Genomic DNA, 23,665 nt, shown 5'->3' on the forward strand with positions numbered 1-23,665 from the left:
TTACACAATCGCACAATTACTGCAGCACTTGCCAACTAATTCCACCTATCAGGTCAGCTGCTGCTTGGCTCATGTGTGCCGTATGACATTTTGTGACTCTGCAAATGCTTCATTAGTGGCATGCTTGAGTCTGTGCTTTCTTGCCCACTCTTCGGCATTCTACGATTCCCAGGGTGTTTGCAATTTTTCTTTGCTACTGTATTTGCTATAAAAGACAAGCTTTTTAAGTTACAGGGTGCCAGTGTATATGCTTCAGTGTTACGTATAATTCCTTTTTATACTATTTCTGAAAATGCTTCATCTTCAGAAATGTGGGTTAAAATATGAGTTCATTCTAATGCAAAACCATTTCCTTGTGCTGCTTTCATGATGGGATTGGCTCCCTGTGCCACGTGCTGCATCACCTGCAAATTGAAATGCATCAGCCAGATTGTACGTTCATATGAGCTTGTAACTGTGTCGGTTCTGCAGGTGAACGTTAGTTCATAAAAGCTCACAGGAATCTTGGATCAACAGTGCTCTTGATTGCACTGGTGTATGAAACTTGTAAACATGAGATCAAATGCAAATGTACTTATTGCTCTTTGGATCATATTAGAGCCTCAAAAATTGAGCCTTCTAGGAATAAGGTGTGGTAACTCCTCTTGGAATTGTTGAAGGCTTTATATTGGCCTCAAACCAGAGGAATTTCCTGGAGTTTGAAAAGTTTCATTTCCTGACTTACCTCACCTACAGAACAATTGCACTAAGATGGGTGATATTAACAGGGATTTCCCAAAAAATGGGCAGATTTCTAGTAATCTTCAGCCAGACTTACAACTCTTGTCTGATCAGCTTTTAAGTGAACACATCTAGGATTTTTCTTTTAACTACACATTCTCATTGGCTCAAAACTTGAGAAAAGGTATAGTTTTATTTTATTCTGAAGTTTAGTACCCAGGATGCAAAATCCTGTCAAAACAGCAGTAAAAGTTCTAGGAATTTTTGGAGCATTTTGCAAAGCACATTTCCAACAGTTAAGCTTTATTTTGTTAACTATTGCAACCGTCTCTTTGGAAAAGAGAAGTAACTTTGTTATGACTTGTGTGCATGCTTTTCTTGAAGTGACTATAGTGAAGATGTTGGTAGATGAATGTGACTTCAAAATTAGGCTGATGCAGTTACAGGTGAGCCAATGAAAAATAAGAATCAAGTTAATTGCTATTAGATAAAAAGCAAAATGGATTATTTAATCATACTTAAGATCTTTTTCAGTATTTTATTCACAAAATGTATTTTGTATTTTTCCTGAATAAAGGAATTCAAATCTTAATACTTTGATCACATTTCAGATGTATTTTTTAATAATTTGTTACATAATGGCTTATAGTTACATCTGATGTTCAGTTAGGTAGAAGTCTCTTTCCTCTGAAAAGGACATACTGTGCTGGAGGACAGCTCTAACATTATCAGTGAAAGCACAGTCAGTATGAATCAGTCTTAAGGAATAACTTTTGAAAATCTGTTGGTTTGGGTAGTGACATGTCTCAGAGGTGGAAAACTAAAATCTGTATGTTTGGAGGGTGGGCATGAGGTAGTAATATTCTTGGGAAATATTTTGCCCATTTTTCAGTTGTCAATAGCAGTATGCTGGTAGAGCAAATGTGTCTTTTTATGTAGCTCCTACTCTGTTATTTTGTTTATTCTTTCATCCATTTTCTTATATACAACCAATCCAAGTATTTTGAAATTGTTTCAAACTTTGAAATACATTGCATTTTTACTTCTTTTTCCTATGTACTTAACCTGAAGGCGGATGACACTTACATTCAGTTGAAAAAGGATTTGGAGTATTTGGATCTAAAGGTAAGATTTTATAGGAGTCTACTTCTCTTTTTTTTTCTCAATTGTCTTTTGTGTGTCTACTTTATATCTACAGGCTTTCAAATCTCCTTCTGTTCAGAGATGGGGACTTTTGTCTTTTGCTATCAGTGTTCTGCTCAGATTAATATTAAAGAGCAAACTGAAAATGTAGTTGCTTCAGTCTGTAGGAATAATAGTGTTATTGGTACTCCAGATGAATGGTATCAGTGGTATCATGTGACATCAGATAAAAAACTGATTAAAAAATTCTCTCTGCTGTAGCATTACAACCAATGTGAGGTCACCTCCTCTTAAGTTAAAATGAAGTGTTCTCTTAGTGCCGCGTTTTGCCTTTAAATCTTCTTGATTTCAAATCTTTTATTTAATAATATGACTTGTTTATACTATCTTGCTTTCTCATTAAAAAGTGGTGATTAATTAGCAACTGTCATGGTTTTCATATTAGTACAGCTAAGAGATTTCAAATGTGCCCATTCATCCATCCATCCATCCATAGAAAAAATCTTCCCGAAGGTACCTGCTATTTCCTTAGGAAAAAAAAAATTAAAAAAAATAATCTTGGGCATCAGAACATCTGTGTAACATTACTTCTGTATCTGGTACCCCGGCCAGCAATTTGAAAGCAAACTAGACTTACTAATAGCAGGTTTTTAAAGGAAAAAAGCCACTGAAATGTGTAATTGTTTTTGCTTAGCAAAGCCATCTCCCATGTTGTGTGGCGTGTAGGATGTCTCACCGTGTAGAAATCATACAGTGTTTCTGAAAATCAAATTGGAGTGAAGTTTGACACCTTGTTACTCTCATTGTTTGCATGTACATACTTCTCACTGATGCCATGGGGCTTTGCATATGTGCAACTAACAAACTGATTTGACCTATTGGTGTGCATATTTCTATTTTTATCTGCTGTTCTAATGGCTGAATGAATAGCCAAATATATCAATGGAAAGTATCAGTAGTGTTACAAATGCATATCCTCATACATTTATTATATGTGTCACACAATATATGCAATATATACAATATAGATTATCAAATATGTAAACTGCTATGGTTGATACATTAATTTAAAATCGATTGGACACGTTTAGTTTTAGGCCTTTTTCTTGGTTTGTTGGTGACTTGGCCTGTATGTAACTAAATGCCAAGCTGTTGGCTGAATGTTTTGCAAATTTCAGTTTAAAAGGTCCTTCCATTTGAGAAATTTGTAAAAAACAATTTTCACAGTTAAAAGTGGCCAAATTTTAAGCCTCTGAAAATGTTCTGGGTTTGGGATAGGTTTTTAACTTTTTAGTGGATTCCATCTGGACTGATTTGTTGCAGTCCAGGACATGAAGAGTTGTTTGGTGTCTCAGGACCGTCCCTTGTGCCTTCCTGCAGCCTACATAGCACCTTAAAAATACAAACAGAGATAGAAATGTATGAGGGGCTCCTGCCTGGTCTTTCTATGAAAAGAAACTTAGTCATGGAATCATAGAATTGTTTGAGTTGGAAGGGACCTTTAAAAATCACCTAGCTTAACCCCCATTCCCTGCAATGGGTAAGAGCCATCTTCAACTAGAACATGTTGCTCGGAGCGCCATCCAGCCCCGTCGGAGGTTTCCAGGGATGGGGCATCTGCTGCCTCTCTGGGTACCCTGTTCCAGTGTTTCACCATCCTTATTGTAAAACGTTTCTGCCTTATATCTAGTCTGAATCTACTGTCTTTCAGTTTGACACCATTACCACTTGTCCTATTGATACAGGTCCTGCTAAAAAGTCTGTCTCTGTCTTTCTCATAAGCCCCCTTAAAGTATTGATAGGCCACAATGAAGTGTCCCCAGAGCCTTCTCTTCTCCAGGCTGAACAAGCCAAACTTGCAGCCTGTGCTCATAGGAGAGGTCAGATCATTTTTGTGGCCTTCCTCTGGACCTGCTCCAACAGGTCTATGTCTTTCTTATATTGGGGACCCCAGAGCTGAACACAATGCTCCAGGTGGGGTCTCGCCAGAATGGCATAGAGGGGCAGAATCACCTTCCCCATATGAAACTTGAGAAAATCTCTTTGTTTAATTTGTGTTTTGCCAGTAAATATAAATTACTGAAGAGATGCTTTGTTCTGCAATATGAGGAAAAAAGAATAGAGTGCTGGATGAAGCTAAGCAAATTATGTATTGATTTGATAATGGTGGAATATGGCAAATTCATAGTTAATGTATATGCTACCTTTAATTTATGATGCTGAAGGCATAAATTGAAAGCTGTTTAATCCAAGTCTCTCTCCATTGGGCTTTGAGTTAGATCCACTCTGGTTAAATAATTTCAAATAAGACTGAAGATTTTAGAATGAGAGTTAAGTTTTCTTCTTTTCACTAAATCCATTATTTTTTAAGATCTGTCTTCCCAGAGGTTTTGAAAAATAACTTTTCAACCTGGAATGGTGATTAAGCAATTAATTGCATAATGTATGACAGTACTGAAACTGATTACAGTATCTGGTTACACAGCATTTAGTAATTTGTCATTACTTGCATGTTTTGTCCTCCCTCTTGCTCTTTTTATACTAGCATATTTTTTATTATTTAATAGTTTAAAAATATAATCTAAGAAATAAATCTTGATGTTAATGCTGAGATGATGATATTTTTAAACATCATAGTGTATTGTCATAATTATAAATTTAATGAAATGTTCTAGAGAGAACCCATTTCAGTACTTTTCTCCTGCTTGCAGGATAGATCTTACATAAAAAAAGTCTAACAGCTGTTTGCTCACACGATGAGAAACCACTATTGATAATTTTGAACTTGCCAAATACCATGTGTTGTAGAGGTTTCCTTTAATAATATTGCCCTTAGATTATAAACTCCCCACCCCCCTCACCCCCAAAAAATATTTCATTGGGTTGCTATTGTTTCTTTCAGTCATGAACCAGGTGTCTGTGGAGTATGAAAGAAATGGTCTATCCGCACACTATAGCTTGCCTGTTCTGCAAACAGATTTCCACAGTTGGGGTTTGTTTAATCCCTAAAGTGCATAGATCCTGTATTAGAAAAGCCGAAGGGGAGAGCAAAAGAAAGAACAACTTCAAAGATGACTTTGCAGATAAGGTGACAGTCAAGTGGTGAATGAAGCTTCCTTTTTCATGACTGCAAAGTCAAGTTCAAGGAGGGAGGCATGGATGGGCACACTCACTTCAGAGTAGTTTAAAAATCTCAAGCAAGTTACACAAAATACGGATGAGGAAGTTTATGAAAGTTTGTGAAACTAATAATAAATTGTATAATAAGTTGAAGCAAATCTTGGGGCGCTCTCAGTGGTCCTGCTTCATTCTTGTGCAGTTATACTATGGTATCTGAAGCTGTTCAGGTTCTGCCGCAGTTGAAAGAGGTTGATACTGCAAGTTTTTGTCAGATAGCAAAGGAAATAATGCGTGGCAGGTATTTGTTATGGGAGGAAATGTGTGATCAAAATAACTTTTTTCACTGAGGTTTTAACTAGGTAGCTCAAAATATCAATATAGAACTCTTGAAGCTAATGCTGCTGTGGATTACGTGCCAGAAAATATCTTGCAGTAATTCCATGTGCACTTGAAAATGCAATTGGGCAAGTCTGAGCAAATCCTGTTGTGTGCTTGTGTGTGTGTTTTGCAAAAGTAAAAAAGTCTTATGGTTGGATGAACAATCTACCCACAATATAACAAGGTAGGTAGATGGCCAGTCATAGCTTCCATAATGATAAATTATATAGACTATATATCTCAAGGATTGGTGTGACGTAAGAGCGTGAGATAACTGTTCATGGAGTTTTGAGTTGTAATGCTTGGGGGTTTTAATTTTTACATCTGTAACAAGCTATTACTAAACTTTTGTTTGAAACAGATAGAAAATAATGGACCTCTGATCAACATGATATACAAAGTGCTAAAGAACTCAGCACAAGGGTTACTATCCAGTATACATGTAAGACTGCTTGCATCTGAAATGTGCTCATTCCATTGCTTTTTAAAATAGCAGTCAATGTTTACATATTTACGTATTCTGGCTTTTACAGGTGTCTTATGGTACACAGTAAAGCTTTCTGTAAGATTTTTTTTTTTCCTTCCGTTTTTTTTGTTTCCTCCCCCTTTTGGAGTCTGTATGCAAAATTATGGCTGACCTCAGTGTTTGATTTTATTTTTATCATATTTTGAAAATGATTGTGTCAAGTAGTGCCTCCTATGTGTAATTTTGAAAATGTGAAAGCATGCTGAATATTCATTATGTTTTCTTGTTTGGTGCTTGATAGTTAACAAATTCTTGATAGTTCTGAGTATGTAATTTACAACATCCCCAAAACCTGTAGACTGTTTATGTTCATTCCATTGCTTTGAAACAGGCTTTTGTATTCTCTTAGCTTGCAGATAATTAAATACACAAAAGTATTACTTTGACATGCTTATATTTATGCTTATATTTAAATTTTTGTTACTATCATGCATAGGATTTAGCATTTAAATAATTTCATTAATATTTTTTAAAAGAAAGATTTTTTTTCTTCTATAAAATACATTGTTGTTGAAAATATCTGAAAATTGGAAGTTTTGAGAGGCAGTAAATAGTTTTAATTTTGGTGGTGGGGAAAGTTAACATTTCACCCCATGAAAACATGTGGTAAGTCCTTGAATGGAGTCTTCCATTGGAGAGGAGAGTGAATGTAAATTATTACAGAGCTCTTCTGTTTTAAACCCACTTTTTTATTTGAATATGCTATTTGTAGATAACTAACTTCATGTAACATGTTAAATGAGAAACTGAGATTGTATCAAAGATTTATCTACACATACAGCAACATTTAATTACTATCATAGAACTGCTAAGGTTGGAAAAGGTTCTAAGATCGAGTTCAACCATCAGATTTTTAAAAAAAGCTAGCATATAGAAATATGCTATATATGAGCATTATAATTCTAAAACCCATGTGTTTCTTTGATAAGAGTATTTGCTTTAATGAATCTTCAGAAATATTGCAATCTAATAGTAGTAAGTCATTAGATTTTAAGGCTTTTAAAACCTGTACAATTAATGAGCTGTATTATATTGCTGTTTTCTTAACCTTGCTTGGTCATAGAAGGGGTCCCATATAGACACTTTTCTACAGAGATAGGCACACCTTCATTTTAAGATTTGAAGATTGTTGTGAAGGTTGGAGGTATAATATAGTATAGTTTCTGTACTGATTTAAAAATTGAGTTATGTGAGAAGATAATCTCACCAGAAATCAACTATGAAACGAGTGACTTACGGAATGAGAGGTTTGCAATATTAGCAGTACATCAAATAGATTCTTACGTTTAATTCCACTACAGCAGTTTTATAGCAGTCTCATTTTAATAATACTTAATACTATGGATGAGATTGTCCTTTGTAGAATGAAATTGTTGCCAAAACCTTGTATTTTAGTTGTTAAAGCTGCTGTTCTTGCAAGGGTGCATTTAAAGAAACTATTCAAGTTCTTTGGCTTCAAGAAAGCTATTGAAGGGAAACTGCTAAAACGATTAGGTTTTGCAGGAACAGGACCTTTGTAACGGTAGACAAATGGGATTATGCTGTTTTGTACAGAATCATAAGCTACTGTAAGAGTTATTAAATAGACCAATAGAACTAGAAATCCTTTATGGTAACATGTTTTAAAAAGTTTGTTAATAACCAAGAACTCTTTAAGATTTTTTTTTTCTTTCCATTGTTGAAGCATAATTAAGTTTTGGTCTGCAACAAATTTCTCAGATCTTTAAAACCTGTTCCTCTTAGGTGACAGGGCGTGACTCATTAAAAGAACGAAGTACAAAACCTGTCAAGATTGCAGAAAGTGATATTGATGTAAGTATCAAATACAACTTCAGACCTCTTCCATTGCTTTGGCTATTTATCTTGTCCTGTTGCATATTCATGTTAATGTGCTCTTTGGGGTAAAATACTGCTAATGGGCAATTATTTTGTTTAGCATTTAAAATATAATATTATGTATTCGTTTTCATTTTTAGGTCAAGCTAAGTGTTTTCTGTGAGCAGGACAGAATTCTGCAGGACTTGGAGGACAAAATAAGAGCCCTTAAGGAAAATAAGGTACATAAATGAAAAAGGGTTTCATAAAATAGCTGCTTTCCTCAATCAAAATACAGAATTCCAAACAAAAAATCAAATTACTGGATGTTGCTTGCATTGTAGTAGTTTTCCTTGGACATGTATATAAACTTAATAAATAAAAATTGGTTTTGATGTTAGGATTGAGTACCCACCTTTAGAAAACACGCTTTTGAAAATTAATGTTTTAAAACCACATACGTTTACTTTTCTGGCATTTATTACAAATTGAGGTATGTACACTTTTTTTTGGTGACTTGATACATATATTTATATATATGGTGTGAGGCAGAGCCATGTTTCAGTTCTTCCCACCTGCTGAAACATTGTTCACACAAATAGCTACTCCCATTTTGATCTCTCACTGTAAGTTGTGCTGTGGTTTGTTGGGGTTTTTTGTGGGGCCTTTTTAAAATTTTTTCTTTATTTTTTAAGGGAGTGAGGGAAGGGAGAGAAATTCAAGTCCTTAGTAATTTTGGAAACCTATGCTGGTTTATATATATAGTGCTATGAACTTAATTCTGAGGGTTGCTGAAATATCTTCTGTGACAAGTTCATAGTCGGAACCCACCTCCTTTCCTCTGTACCCACTCAAGTCAGAGTTCCAATAGGAAACAATAACAAAATGGTTTTCCATTCCTTATCTTCCCTTGCCTGTATATATCTTTATCTGCTTCGCTGCCACTATGTGATAGCTGTCAATAAATTGAGGTGATTCAGAAAACAATCTATTAGAAAATTAAAGTACTGTCTAGTACTGTCCTTTAGAAGAGCTGCTTTGCAAAAACAATTCAGTGTTGTTTACTCCTGGTGTAATAAATCAGACTTACTTAGTGTTTTAGACACTTATTTTAATTCCTCATATAGCTAATATGAACTAATAAGTAGAGCAGTGAATGAGAACCTCTTCTAAAACAAACATTGTGCTGTGGTAGCGACTTCACGGTTCTATGCTGCCTAAGGGAATTTTTCTCAAACTGTAAATTACAGTTTTATACAAACTGTAATTAGAAAAATTCCCCTCTTACTACTTTGTGTTTTCCACAGTTTTGGTTACTTAATGGAAAGATTTAATGGCAAATATCAGACAGTTTTGGTTATAATAGTTAATTCAGGCTCTTGCACTTTTTTGTGTACATCTTAGTCTCCTTAATAGGATGCCAATCCTAACCTCCAGTGGCTTAGAGAAAAGACTAAGGCTGTGAAAGACTACTTTTTTTCCTGCAGGTCAACCTGTAAAAATTCCATGTAAATGTTGTAAGCTTACTGGCATCTTCTTTTTTGTTAGGATCAGCTGGAGTCTGTTTTAGAGGTTTTACACAGGCAGATGGAACAGTACAAAGACCAACCGCAACATGCTGAAAAAATTTCCTACCAGCAGAGACTTTTGCAAGAGGATCTGATACATATTAGGGCTGAAATATCCAAAGTTTCAACGGTATGTGGAGTTGGTTGAATTTCAAATGCAATTTGATGTTGCTTTTTTATTAATAAATGTTGTTTTGAGAATTGACCATGGAAGAGATTATGTTAAACCTGCATGTTGTGTACTCACTATATTAATCCTACCTCTTAATGAATCTAGGACACAGCTGTTCATAAGTTTCTGGAACTGCACAAACAACTTCTCCTATAGTAAGATCTGATTGTTAAAATGCCAGTATTACTTAAATGTATATATGCAGTGTTTTCTGTCTGTAGAAAATTTATAACTTCCACAGACAGCATTAAATATTTAATCAGGGGCATAAATAGCAAGTAATTGTAAGAATGGTGGTACTGGTCCAGTCCAAGGCTTCTAGACCAGGGTTCTCTCATCAACAGTGGGCGTACTTAGGGAAAAGGAGAGTTGGGTAGGATCTTTTGGCGTAACAATCCATCTTCTAAGTTTTTTCTGCTCACAGAATTCCTGAGGCTAGTATTTTTTTTGTCTATTTAGTAATTCTCAACAGATTTCGTTTGCAAGACCCTGTACTGTCACCTATTAAATTCTGTGAACCTTTTGCATGCAAAACATCCTTTGGCAGGGCATTGCATGGATCTTTTCCCACTGCATGGACAGACACTTTCTTTTATTGGTTTTTAGCTGACTTATATGTGTTTCATGTGATAAACCTTTGTTCTTGTACAAAAAAGAGTGGGGCATGGTCATTTGTTACCCATTCTCTCCATGCCACTCACTGTTTCACAGACCTCCAGAATTTCTTATGATTCCCTCAACTCTAAGTGATAGCTTTTGTAGGCTACAGAGAAAATCCCTACTTCTTCATTCCTTACATTAAAAAATGCCCCAGACACTTGATTTTTCTTGGTCAAAAGGCAGACTGCAGTGCCATGAATGCTGGAAATAATCTAAATAAGGGTGATTGGATAGCTTTGTATTCCAGGTGTCTGCTTGTTTTATTTGCTCCTACTGCCATTACAACACACTGTGTAGGACCTGCTTTGTGTTTCAAAACATGAGTTCTGGTTTAGGTGACTTTGGATTTTAATTGCCAACTTGTTTTAAACAGAGGAGTAAGGTAAAAGGAAATGGAACTGGAGTACACTTGATTCCTTCATATTTTAGTCATAGTTCAGATTCTATTAAATACCAGTTTTATACTTAAGAAAAGGTTTTATGTGTCACGAAGCTGGCTAGAGTTTTTTAAGTCGGGATTCTTGACTTGATCCTGCAGGCTATAAAGCATTGTGAAGTTTACCATCAACTCTAAGCAAGACGGATTTTTTTTTCCTTCTTTTTATAGTAGAACACACCATCTTACAAACACTTTGGTGCTCAATTAGAGAATGGATAGAATGACTTGTAAGTTAGTAAAGTTTCAGTAGAGTATTCCCTCTGTTAATAGGAAATGGAAAATGCCTGGAATGAATATCTGAAATTAGAAAAGGATGTGAACCAGCTGAAAAAAGCCTTACAGGAACAGATGAACAGTTCGTTGGTATCTCAGGTGAGTCCATTTCCAGATACTTGTTTACTTATGACGTGATTTTACCTGAACTTGAAAGCTATCATCTCATAAGTGAAGTTCTTCACAATTTTTGCACTGTATTCAGCTGTCGTGTTACTTAGTTTGCAAAGTTCAGGTGTTGTAACTAGATAGCTGTGCCTTAACTAGCTATCTTGTGGCATGTGTAATAGTGTCTCATAAGTTGTCTATGCAAATTTCTCATTATTTTATTATGTCTTTATTACATGCTGACATCTTGACACTGATAACGTACTTAATTTATAAGACTGTGCAGGACGTCTTAGTCTTCCATTTCTTTGATCTGACATTTTTGGCTGCTGCATAGAACAACGCATTTTTAAGAACATCAGTCACTAGATTATTGTTGTCATTACTTGTTCTTTGTCATATTCTTCTCTTTATGGAAGATTTATCTCCGCAGGTTGTTTTGTGAAGTGGAGTAAGTGTGTAACAGCTATCAGTAATTAAAAGGCATCTTGGTTTTAAATCAGTTATTCAGTTTTGAAAACTGAGTTTGAAGCCAAGTTAATCTGTTTTCTAAAGTGAAGGTGGCATACCAGATTATTTCTACATACTTGCTTGCAACTGATAATTTTTATTCTTAGAGCAAGGAATGCAGTCCAGATGATTTTTCCTGGTTTTAAGCAGAGCAGTTTTATTTAGAAGACAAAACATAAGTAGCAAAGCTAATGTATACATTTTGCTCAAATCTTAACCTACTTTTCCAGTAATCCAGGACCAAAAGTGCTCGGTAGTTAAATTTTAAAATTTATTTATTTGCAACAAGTATCTGATCGGATGTGAATTGAAGTCTTATTTATTTTCACTGTTAATGGATGTATGGTTTGTGTCAAAGCAAGAGTTGTAAAACTTTTTTAGATTGCATCAAACATTGAAGTCAATTTTAATTTACTTGAAATTTTTAGGGGTGGGGGAGTGATTCAGTTTCTAGAGCCAGGATATTGTGTAGAATGAGCTAAGCTGTAGAACTCATCCCTCCCAAAAAAACCCAGGGGTATTTTAGAGTAAAACAGTCCCCTGTATAAAATTACTGTGTTTAACAAAGGGTAATTAAAGGTTTAAACACTTTGTTAAAATACTTTTTAACACCTTTTTAGTAAACTATTTCCAGTTGTGTATTGAGTGTGCTTAAAACACTGGATGTGTACTGTCATTTAGGAATGTATATAAAAGAGAATGCTGTTTGCACAATAAAATCTTAATTCTATTTTATTATCGTCTCATATCACATGCGCATAATTATAGAAAAATACAGATGCACACACAAACATAGGCACGTTAGGTATTTTCTGTGTGTATACTTATATATAAATGTATGCATAGATAGGTTTGTTTTAGGCTAAGATTTAAAAAAAGTTTCTGTATGCCTATTTTAGAGATACTAAAGGGAGCTGATTGGTTTTTAGAAAGTAGTGAATGTTTTTAAAACTCTATTCCTTCAAAGAAGTCTTGCTTGAAGTACCCATGATAGAGTTTGGGGGTTTTTTGATCCCTGCCTAAGGGTGTGAACACTCAAAGTTAGTTGTTTAATAAACAATTCCAGTAGCACTACATTGATACACGCTGTATTTAAAAAAAAATAATGCAGTCTTCATGGAATATTATTCAAAGTTCAATAAATTTGGGGGCTGGAGTTGCTGCAGGAAATAGCTAATGTTGTTTCTATATAGCATTAATTAAGTGGTTAAAAACCTAAGTAGTTCAAGCAGCTTGGTCAAAGTATATCCTACTTTTAAGAGGGTGGCTTCATTGTCTTTTGCTTAAGGATTGGGAGAATCTGGGTTTGTTGAAATGAACTGAGATGTTGTATTTGGTCACTGATAACTTCTTAGTTGCTAAGTGTTTCTCCTCTGGTTTTGTAAATCATTCTAAATTATATTTTTCTGTGAAGGTAGTTAAAAGAAATTGATTTCTCTTTCCAAGTTACCTTGTCATGCTTTCCCGTAAAGTATATTTGCACCCCTTTGTGAACAGCAATCTTGCTTTTATAATTTAAAAATAAATTCATCTGTTTATCTTTTAGACCTAGTCCATTTTGGATCTAAAACTCTCTCTAGACACATCAATATTTAAGCAATGGGTAGAAATAATATTAAAAGATCTCCTGAGTTTTGTACATGACTGCTTGAAAATGTTCTGAGTGGTTTCAGAAGCAGGGTTTTTTTGAACGCTGGGGGAGGGCATTAACAAGTTCTGAGGCTTGATTATGGTAAATCCATCATTTGGTTCCTTGTAATATGATTAATCTTAGAAAAATGAAATGGAAAGTGCAAATTTATAGTTTGTGTCCTGATGATCTTTCAAGATATGTCCCATCTATCATATGAGTTTACTACAGGCAAATACGTTCTCCATCATTTAAATGTTTGTGTTCTTGGCACCCTGTTTGCTGATCTGTAACCTGGCTGAACATATTTTCTGATCGAAGACAGAAAGCTGAAAGCAATTAATATGCCTTCCTTAGCTCTGTGAAGTGTAAGAGCTTTTACTAAAGTTTTTCTCTTTCGGGTTTATAGGATTAATTAGCTGTTATTTTGCAGCTCATGGCAAGTGATGAATTTCTAGAGTTCTTGAGCAGTTCAGAAAGGATTCTTAACTAAAGTGTTTCACTGCTCTCTGCCTTCTTTAATAATACTGTTTTCCTCTTGGGTTGTACAGAGTTTATTCTTAATGCAAATTTTTGCAGGCAGAATTACCAGCCTTTAAGTAGATTAGAACAGACATTTATGATGATTGTATTGAGCATCTTGTGGAAGTGGTGGCTTCTGCAGCCAAGGCCTCTGGCTGCAAGATGCAAAGGCAGAGACCAGACTGTGGACAAAGCTTCCCTTTCTTTCCTCCTACAAAGACTCTGTAAAGCAGACAGGATATGAGATAAGACCAAATCCTGGAACTGCAGCAATATATTGTTTCAACCTATAATGCATCATGTTCTTTAGGCCTAACAACCCAAATATAACAGAAACTAAATTCCTTGTTCCTTCTGAGTTAGGAACACTCAGGAAATGCTCTAATAAATTTAATGGATAAGTTATTGTTGTTTTGTGTTGGTTGGGGTATTTTTAAGTCTTAAAATCATCATTTAACTAATTTCTAGACTCCTAATTTTTCAGGTAAGTTCTGAAACAATAGTTTGGTTTTGGTATCAAAAGAAGGGTAAGCTTATAATAAAGTAAAAATGAGATTATTTTTTATTTCTTTTGCTTCAAACTCAGGAGAAAACACAAATACAAAAAGACTTGTGGAGAATTGAAGATGTAATAGCTGGCTTAAGTGCAAATAAAACTAACTACAAAACCATAGTAGACTCTATCAAGAATCCAGGTAAGGAGAACAGAATTAAAACATAAAAAATATATAAATGTAGTTGAATCCCTGGATTAGTGCAAATGGTCTAGAAGTTTGTTCTACTCCAGAAAATCCAGTTAATTCTGCTAATGGTTGCATCAGAAATTCTTTTTGAGCACATTAATCTGGCATTTCTTTGGTTGAGGTGGCAAAAAGTTTTCTTCGTGCTTATTTTCACACACTGATGGCCCTAAAATGTAATAAACTGTAATAAAGGGAACAATAATAATAATAATGATGTAGGTTTTGCAAGTTGCAGACAGTTTGTCACATGCCAGATTCATCAGCATAGTATCTGTTCTGCATTCTGTCCAGGAACAACACTCTATTTTTCTCTGCTTTTCTTTCTTTTTCCCCCCTCCCCTTGGATGCTGCCCAACTGCCCTTGCTGCAGTTGCCTTTCCCCTCTCTCTCAGGCAGGTGTTTAGGGGGGACAGAGCAGCAACATCAGCTATAGAAAAGAGAAAGGGAAAGTGTGTGTGGTCTGCATTTCAATTGCTTTATTATGTTTCAAAGAAAAGACCTAAGGCATTGGGATTGCAAGAGATTGTTAATGCCTCCTGAAAATTCACTTTAAATTGTCTTTGCTTACTTTTTACATACAGAGATAAAATAGTTCTGAGATGGTGAGATGTTTGTTAATGTATGGCTATGAGTGTTTAGCCTTGTTTATCTATAGGCATCTTAAGGAGTCTCTGGCATGGGGCCAGATACAGCCTATGAACTGATTCTGTATGGCTCTTCCTTCCTTCCCTCCTACTCCCCTCTCCAGGGATGTTTACTGGATGATAGTAAAGTGTGTGTTTTTATTTGTGGCCTTAAAGGCTTGCTTGATCCTCATAAAAAAAAATATTTTCTTCTCACTGGAACAGTCAAACATTTTAGTGTCCAAACCCACCCCTATTTCTGTTCAAAACAGTGTGCAGAGTATTAGGGCTGGTTTATGAAGTTGAAGGACATTAATTGTTATTCTTATGAGCATTATTGATAAGAAACAACACCTAACAGATTTACATATTTCTCCCCTAGAGAGAAAAATAGTGCCTTCATTTTCTCAGTCTTCAGTGCCTTCCTTACCAGCTTCCCTTGCAACTGTGGAGAGCAAACCTCCAGTTCTGCAAAGCCCTCCACCTAGTCCGGTTAAATCCCCTCTGGAAGTCAGGCTGTATCCACAGCCTTATTTCCAGGCCAGAACACAGCACCAAGCACAGCCACTGAAAAAAGTCGAGCCCGCACTTCAGTCACCAATTAAGCTAAAGCCAAAGGTTGTAAGTACTGCTCTTCTGAAGTTCATTCACCAGTGTTTCCATGTACTTCTGACAGAAACAGTGGAAGTTTTGTTGTTCCAAAGTGCACACAGTATGGAGGCATAACAGGGAGACACTTCAGGTGTTTGTATTGAAGCTGAGTAGTAGCACTTAAGGGAATATAGGTGTGTAACCTGGAGTTTTATGTATGGTAGCCATATATTGTTTTAAAACATAGCACTGCAGAGCCTTCCTTGATAATGCTCTGTGGTTGGTTGTTTCCTTTCTTGGGTCTTGTTTGATTTTAAGGCCTCAAGATCCAGGTGTGGACAGAGGAGGGCATGTTAAAGAAGTCACGGGTAACTCATATAATATAATGAGCTTTCAGTCAGTTTATGGTAGTGTGTTTTCAGACTGTTTGCTGGATACTTGTACTTTCCTGTTACCAGGAAGATGAAGCACCGCCCAGACCTCCTCTCCCTCAGTTGTACAGTCCTGATGATCAGCCACCAGCTGTTCCACCTCTCCCAAGAGAAGCCACTGTCATTAGACACACATCAGTGCGTGGCCTGAAACGTCAGTCAGATGAAAGAAAGCGAGACAGAGAACTCGGACAGTGTGTAAATGGAGATTACAGGGTGAGCATTCATACGCCTGTACACCTGCACTCTAAAGCTATGTGAATCTAGAATAGAAAGAGTCTGTCTGTAAAATATTTTACAAGACCTCCAGGTCCTGTAATAAGGAGAGAGCCTGCTAATGGCAGAGAGGTAGTAATGTTCGGGAGATATCTATGCCATATAATCATGGCAGAGAGATTTACTAATCCAGAAACAAAGCTTTAGGACTAGTTTTAAGATTATTATGATTTTCTGTCTGTGACTTCATTTGAACTGATCAGTATATTTCCATATAGATGGAACTGCGCTCATATGTGAGTGAACCAGAACTAGCAATGATAAGTGGTGACCTCAGCCAACCTTCCAGTGGTTTAATAAGCTCTAACAGTGGATACCAGACACTACCTACCCGTGGTAAGGCAGGAATTTGTCGATGATTTTTAACAGTGCTATCTGTATAGACGTTTTGCTCTCTTAGGATTTTTTTGAGATGGTCTTTATCATCAGATTGTGATTTTTAGATGAACTATACAGTGCTGTGAAAGTCTAGAGACTTTGTGTATTTTAATGTTGCTGTTACAGAAAACCCACCTTTTACAAGGCAACAATATATACTGCTTAAAAACAAACATCACAAGTCATGAAATTAGCTGTTAGAATGTCTTGTAGAGTTAGTCCTTTTTCCTCATAATTTTTGTGTGATACTTTTACAGAGTCTTATTATTTAAAAACATGTACATTGACATTGAAATGAAATCATTAAAGAATAGGAATATAAATGTAATGTCCCCAGATGCTGTGTGGCTTGACACTCTATCCCCACTGTGCTACAGTCCTGAAACTGTTTCACAAATGGGGTTAGAGAGGAAGAGCAATTAATTTCTTAGTCGTTCTCTTTTTTCCTTCGCATTCTGTGGATGTTAAGGTTTGATTTTATTCATGTGTGTGATTACTTGTACAGCTTATCTGTTGTACAGCTGAGTTCACCCCATACCTCATTTAATGTAAGCTTCTAAATTATTGTAGATCTTTCTGAATTTTGATCAATAATGACTTGAAACACATTAGTTTTGGCTGAAATGAAATCTCATGCCTCTCCTGATCTTCTGAACTGAGCCAAAATAGTATCCAGAATATCATAGAAAAAACATGATAATTTAAAAAATATTTAACACTTCTTCTTGTTGTGGCTGTCAGTTTTAAAGCATTCTGTTTTTCCTTATAAAGGTTTATCTGGATCAACTTCCAGATTGCACCAATCATCTACCATTTCGACATATGCAACACTTCGAAGGGATAGGTCCAAGGTAATTTTTCAAAGAACATCCAAAATCAGTTGTTTGAACCATTCAAAATGGTTAAGCCCAGAATATATTTTGCATAACAGGAGGTGGGATTTTAGTAGCATGGGAGAAGACCCAACACCTATCTAACAAAAATCTCTGTTTTTTCACTTTCTTCAATGAATCTTAAGAAGCAGACAGACTACTTCATTGCATTTGAAATAGATTTATAAACAAGATGTAAAAGCAAAAATCAGCAATTCTAATAGAAAATAGAAAGTTGAAATATGAAGAATAATGCAAGAATAATAGAACATATTCTAGGTTAATTTAGTAATATTGTAAGATGAAATTGTTTGTTTGTGTGCTGCTTATAAACTATTAATTACAACATGTGTTTTGTGTGCCTTGTGATTTCTACAGGAGAGACCAAAGAGTGCCTTGGAACGTTTATACTCTGGGGACCACCAAAGAGGCAAGATGAGTGCGGAGGAACAACTCGAAAGAATGAAGCGACATCAGAAGGCATTAGTTCGTGAGCGCAAGAGAACTCTTAGCCAAGGAGAGAGGCAGTCTGTTTCATCTCGGTCTTTCATCAGGCCCATTTCTGCAGACATAGGCTCAGTATGTTAGATATGCCTTAAAAGGACTAAACTAAAAATATCTTTGGATTTATTTTTTTTCCTAGCAAGCACTTTCACTTGAGTGTGTGTGAAGCTTCTAGTCTAATTAAATTAGTGTTATACAGTATAAGATGAGTTCAGAGAGAGTGAGTAACAGACGATCTCTTTTTTACTAGTATTTACAGGATGTAGAATCTAGCAGGTTCAGCAGGTAAGTTGCTCAGAGGTCAGTGTGCTGAGTGGAGATGTGAGTATTGGAGTGATTTCAAAGACATGATTGGCTTTGATTGGAATTGTATTTAGAAAGTGTAAGAAGCTTGTACAGTTTTAAAGCTGCTTCACAATGGATTGGGCCTTTTAGAATGTTCTTATTCCCCTTGAGATTTATTCTTTTTAATTGATAAATTAGGCTGCAAGATAGTCATGGTAGTAACAGATTGAGGTGGGGATTGGAGCTTTTTTAGAGATGATAAATGCATAATCAGTTTTAAAACCTAATTGTGCTGGTGAGAAGTTTGGGTAAGAGCTAATGTGTTTTAATTGATGCAAATTCTTCTTTAAAGTTCAAAATGTAGAATATTCTAATAAGGCTCAAGTTTAAGCTGCTGCAGAAAAGGATTTTTGTTGCGTCCTGAGATTAAATGCTGTACAGATGATAAGTATGTAATGATTCATTTTGGATACTAACCGAAGCAATTCTAATTGGTGAAGTTACTCAGTTGCTCACTTGGTGCTACACCAAGATTGTACTGTAATTGCACTTACGCTATGGTCTTTTAATTTATTTTTTTATTTGGTCCACTAGAGCTTTAGAATGATCACCTTGTTTTACCTAATTCATTGCACAAGATCTCTTGCTTTTAGATTTGTCACTCATCATACCTAATGCCTCTCTTTTTTGTTTGCTTGGTTTTAATTTGCAGAATTTTGTAGTTATTTTAAAACTTCTAACTGGACTACTCAATTTTTACCAGGCTTAATTGCATTTAGTACATGTGTGTCAATTGCTAGCATTAAAAAAAACCCCTATAATATTCAGCCTTTCATTCCCACTGTTCAGTAGCACTAATTTACAGCCAGTTATTTGTATTTACTTTCCCAGTAAATACGAGTGCACTACTTGGAGACATTCATCTGTTTAGTCTTCTGTTTTGCAATCACAAATTTCTTAAAGATAGTGCATAATATTTGGGAACATTAGAACTGTAATATCACTGTTACTTTCATCTTTCAATTAGAAAAACTAAATCTGAGCTTCTTATTGTTTCCTGACTCATAACATACACAAGTTGAATTTAAACATTTTCATAACACTCCTGATTAACATTTGTGGCAAACACTTTATCTATAAATTTGGATGCCATCTTGGTCTTTTTCTTGCTGTAAAGACTAAAAATAGAATCTTTCAGCCCTAGCAATGTTTTGTAGAGGTCATCTCTTGTACTTAGAGGGCTTTGATATGCAAAAAGCATGTTTGATAGCACAATTACTTACAGCATTACAATTATTTAGCAGCCAAAATGGCGAACAGTTTAATGTGTAATTGGAAATGCTGCTCAGTATGTAATACTCGCTTTAAACATACCTTGTACATGTAACTCTAATTTTGAATCGGTCCATTCTCCAGTGTAGTATGACATTTTAGGTATTGATCACAGTACATGACTTCATTTGTTATATAACATGCCTTTTTAATGTAAAAGTCGCAACATCAAAGCCAATAAAAATACTGCTTCATAATAATGGTTTGATGTTTTTCTTACCTATATATAACAACTTGAAAACACTACTGTGTATTTAAAATACTATGTCAATCAGGCCTGGTTCGAATATGAGTAGAAGAGTAAGTTTGGAGTACTCAGATGAGAAAACATTTTTTCTCTTTTGAATTCTGTAAAGAAATATTTTCATTTTGAGATTTAATTCCCTTTTAGCTATTTAACTTTTTAAATATACATGGAAGATTCATATCCTCTGAGTGAATACCGAGAGCTTGTGCATGAATAGGTTTCAATTAATTTATTAATGAAGGTAACATAATGTAGCCTCAAGACTTCACATGGAGTTCAGACTCCAACCAAAAACAAGCCAAAAGTTTGTAACAGAAATACTAGAGATATTTTTAAGAAACATAGAATGGCACGTTCTCCTATTGATACCCTCAGGTGCATTAGGACGTAATTCTGTTTTTCTTTTGTCCCTTCTCTTTCCCACTGCTTGTAGTATCATGTTTCAACTCTGTATGGTAAAGCTGCTGAGTTCTTTTGGATGGAATGATGCTGCAACTGAACTTATTTTTTTGAACAAAAAGTAGTGTTCTTCAGCATGATCTTATATGCAGCTGTGTTGTGTGTAGTTGTGAAGGAGCTGCTACACAATGATTTGGGAACTCTTAAATTATGCTGCTTAATTCAAATACATTCTGAGTTTATTATTGCTAAATATTTACCTTGAAAAGCCAGAATGTGAAAGTTTCTTTTTTAGCTTTGCAGGTAGCTAGATACTGCTTTTAGTAAAGTCAGAAATGCTTAGAAGTTATTAAATTATTATTTTTGAATTCAAGACAAGTTAATGCTAGTACATAAAATAGTATCAGCTTTAATTGTTAGGTATTATCCTAGTACGATAACATAAAATTTTCAAGCTTCAGTTTTGAACCAGCAGTATAAATACCCTTTTTGTGTAATGATTCAAAATCATACAGAACTACCTGGTCAGAAAGCCTAGGACTAGTCTTGTCAGTCCATAGACTGACTTGTATTGACATCTGTGCTTCCAAAGATGTTTGTGTCTAGCTAGTTCCATGTTACATGTGAACTCGGGATTAATACATTTGTTAGAATTTAATACTGCTGAATGTTTCCTTTAAAATTAAACAGTGCTTCAAAATCCATGCAGCATCGAGATCAAATCTCCCAACCATGTGTTCCAAGAAATGCAGTTGCACTTTCTCTTTCTTGTCAGTTAAGGAGTTGGCTCTGTGGATTCTTTCAGCATTAGAGCGTTTGCAGCAGCTGTAACGTGCATTGCTAAACGGTGAACTTGGCGGTATGGTTGAATGCTCTTAATTGTTTTGTATCTATTACCAGTGGAAACGAGAGCAAGAGTTTGATTTGCAGTTACTTGAGAGGGCAATTCGTGGAGACGACAAGGATGAAAACGAATGGTTGAAAGTTCAGCCAGTAGCAGTGACAGAGACAGACCTGGAACCTCAAGACTATGATTTAGATATCAGCAGAGAGGTAACACTTAGAACTTTTTACCTCCTATTCTGTGCCCCAACATATTAACATTTCTAAGTTTTAGGTAGTGAATTCTCATCATTTCTTTCAGACGTTAGCTGGAATTTTGAACTAAAAGGAGTGGTTTTGAGTATTGAAAACTTACGGCCTGGTTCGTGTTCATACTGTGTTTGGATGCAGAGAACAAATGGAAAAGTTGGCTCTACTGTTTGGAATTTGCATCTCAGGCTTTACAGGGGATGTGATGAGGTTAGATAATGTTACATACCTAGGGAAAAAAGATGAGAAGATGACATTGAGAGTATTTAAAAATAAGAAACAGGAATTAATTTGAAGTTAGACACCCAGAGCTACCTTACTCTTAATTTTGACTGGCAAAATATAGTAGAGAAGAGCGCTGCTTTATTCTGATCAGAACAGAAAGCATCTTCCTATCAGCTTGTCAAGTGACTTGATTGGTGTTCTGGGCACTAGAGTTCGTGGTGGTTTTTTAAGCCCAAGTAACTCAGTGAAGTATTTGTTTGAAATGCGATTGAGCCATCTGGTGGAAAAGAAAGAATATAGCAAGTGGAAATATTCAGTAGGTACTACAGTGTGTAAAATGCCATGATAGATGGAAAGCTGGTAAAATTATTAATGTTAATTAGACTAGTAAGCAGCTCTACTCTTCTCGAGGCTCTTGACAGTGTATCATTTTATATAGAGAAAGATTTGTAAGAGGTTGAATCTGTGAGCCATTATCTGTTGGATCTCTAACTGAAAGAAAATTTAATTGAAAATCTTTGTATGTGTCTACAGAAAAACCAGTGGTCCTGTAAACTTCAGAAATAGAAAAATGTACTTTGGTTATATTGTCTTTCCTTGTTGCACTCTACTATGAAAATCTTTTCCAGAAGATCTCCAGGGCTACATGAATCACTTCAGACCTCCAAATTAGTACCTTCAGCCTGGGATAGGAAACATTTTTGCTTATAGGCATTTCTGTCCTCCTTCAGACTAACTGAAGCAGGGCTGAGGCTCTGAATGTAAAATTGCTTCCCCAGGTTACCCAGATGTCCTTTTACACTTCTTCCATCCTCTTCCTCTGGCAGATACTTTAGTACCTCATAAGGAAATGTACTCAGTCGAGTCTTTAAGGCAAATAAACTTGTTGTTCACATAATAACTGAGTTTGTTATTGGGAAAATGGCCTAGTTTTGTTAGCATGGAGGTAGATATATAAAAGAAACAAAAAAGTTGTATAGCTACAGAGCTCCAGAGAGGAGTTGGATTTGAAGGTAAGGAAATACAGTGGAAAATTAGGTTTTTTCAGGAAGTGTCGGCCTTGGGTTTACTGAAAAGGGAGTATAAACATTCAAGGTGGTGATTTTAATGTGGTTTTGAGTGCCAGTGACTCTATTACATCTATGATTGCCTGTGAGTTACTGAGTCTAATTGTTCAAGATTATGTCAGGCCACTTTGTGCATGCCATTGAATTAGTGTGGATTAAGGTCAGTGGTGAAACATTGTGGGTTCTATTATTTAAAACTTTGAATTCTGAAAACTCGTGAGTGTTTTAACAAATATCCAAAGAGAAGAAAAAATAGTTCCCCTTTAACACAACCTCTGTTTGAGCTTTCCAGTCAGCTCTGTATAACATGCATTGGTTTCCAAAATCCATTCGTAAACTGAATCTTCATTGGATGATTTAGAAGTCTAATGCAGACTATGAAACCGATTCTAACAAACTTATTGGTAGCTTTTGTGCAATCATATTAAAATTTTCAATCTACAGAATTATGTGTATGCAACATGTTACAGTTGCAAAATGTTAGTGTATTTCTGGTCAGTTCCCTAGACAACTTTTGAACACCTAGGATTTCAGATTTTATAGTCTAAGAATTTCCTAAGATGACTGTAAACTGCTGGTTTTCTTCAGTTTTTCTACTTTTTTTTTTTATGCCACTGTCTCAAAATAATGCAGTCTCAAAATAATGATACTGAATCACAGAATCATTTAGGTTGGAAAGTACTTTTAAGATCAAGTCCAACCATAAACCTACCACTGCCAAAACCACCACTAAAACATGTCCCTGAGTGCCATCCTAGATTCCTTTATATTTTGCCTTTCAGTTGTAGGAAGTCCTTGCTGACATGACACGAATATCACAACATTAAAGTCTCAGGTTGTCCAGTGAGTCTTGTAGTGGTTGCGTCTTTCTACTGTACCAGCTTTAGGCAGTGTCTGTGCATGAGCTGAATGAAGAAAGGTTCCCTGTCGATTCTGATTTCTTTTGTAATCCCCTTTAATATTTGTTCGATCTATCTTCTGAAGTAAAATGAATCAGAGGGAAAAGAAACTTTTAA

General features: G+C 35.5%; 1 protein-coding gene across 2 annotated transcripts in view; it reads left to right on the forward strand.

Moving 5' to 3' along the window:
* The window catches only part of PLEKHA7 (pleckstrin homology domain containing A7), a gene marked incomplete at both ends in the record, with an annotated part of 148,262 nt that overhangs the window by 118,525 nt on the left and 6,072 nt on the right, over positions 1-23,665 (forward strand). For both annotated transcript variants that reach the window (XM_084263713.1, XM_084263712.1), the window contains 12 exons: positions 1,792-1,845; positions 7,631-7,699; positions 7,864-7,944; positions 9,251-9,400; positions 10,812-10,913; positions 14,171-14,279; positions 15,333-15,571; positions 16,000-16,188; positions 16,467-16,584; positions 17,398-17,477; positions 17,877-18,077; positions 21,166-21,318. In XM_084263713.1, the coding sequence (XP_084119839.1) occupies positions 1,792-1,845; positions 7,631-7,699; positions 7,864-7,944; positions 9,251-9,400; positions 10,812-10,913; positions 14,171-14,279; positions 15,333-15,571; positions 16,000-16,188; positions 16,467-16,584; positions 17,398-17,477; positions 17,877-18,077; positions 21,166-21,318 (1,545 nt within the window). The remainder of the gene's footprint in view (positions 1-1,791; positions 1,846-7,630; positions 7,700-7,863; positions 7,945-9,250; positions 9,401-10,811; positions 10,914-14,170; positions 14,280-15,332; positions 15,572-15,999; positions 16,189-16,466; positions 16,585-17,397; positions 17,478-17,876; positions 18,078-21,165; positions 21,319-23,665) is intronic.

The sequence above is a fragment of the Gallinula chloropus genome, assembly GCF_964237585.1.
Source record: "Gallinula chloropus genome assembly, chromosome: 4".
Classification (NCBI taxonomy): Eukaryota; Metazoa; Chordata; class Aves; order Gruiformes; family Rallidae; genus Gallinula; species Gallinula chloropus.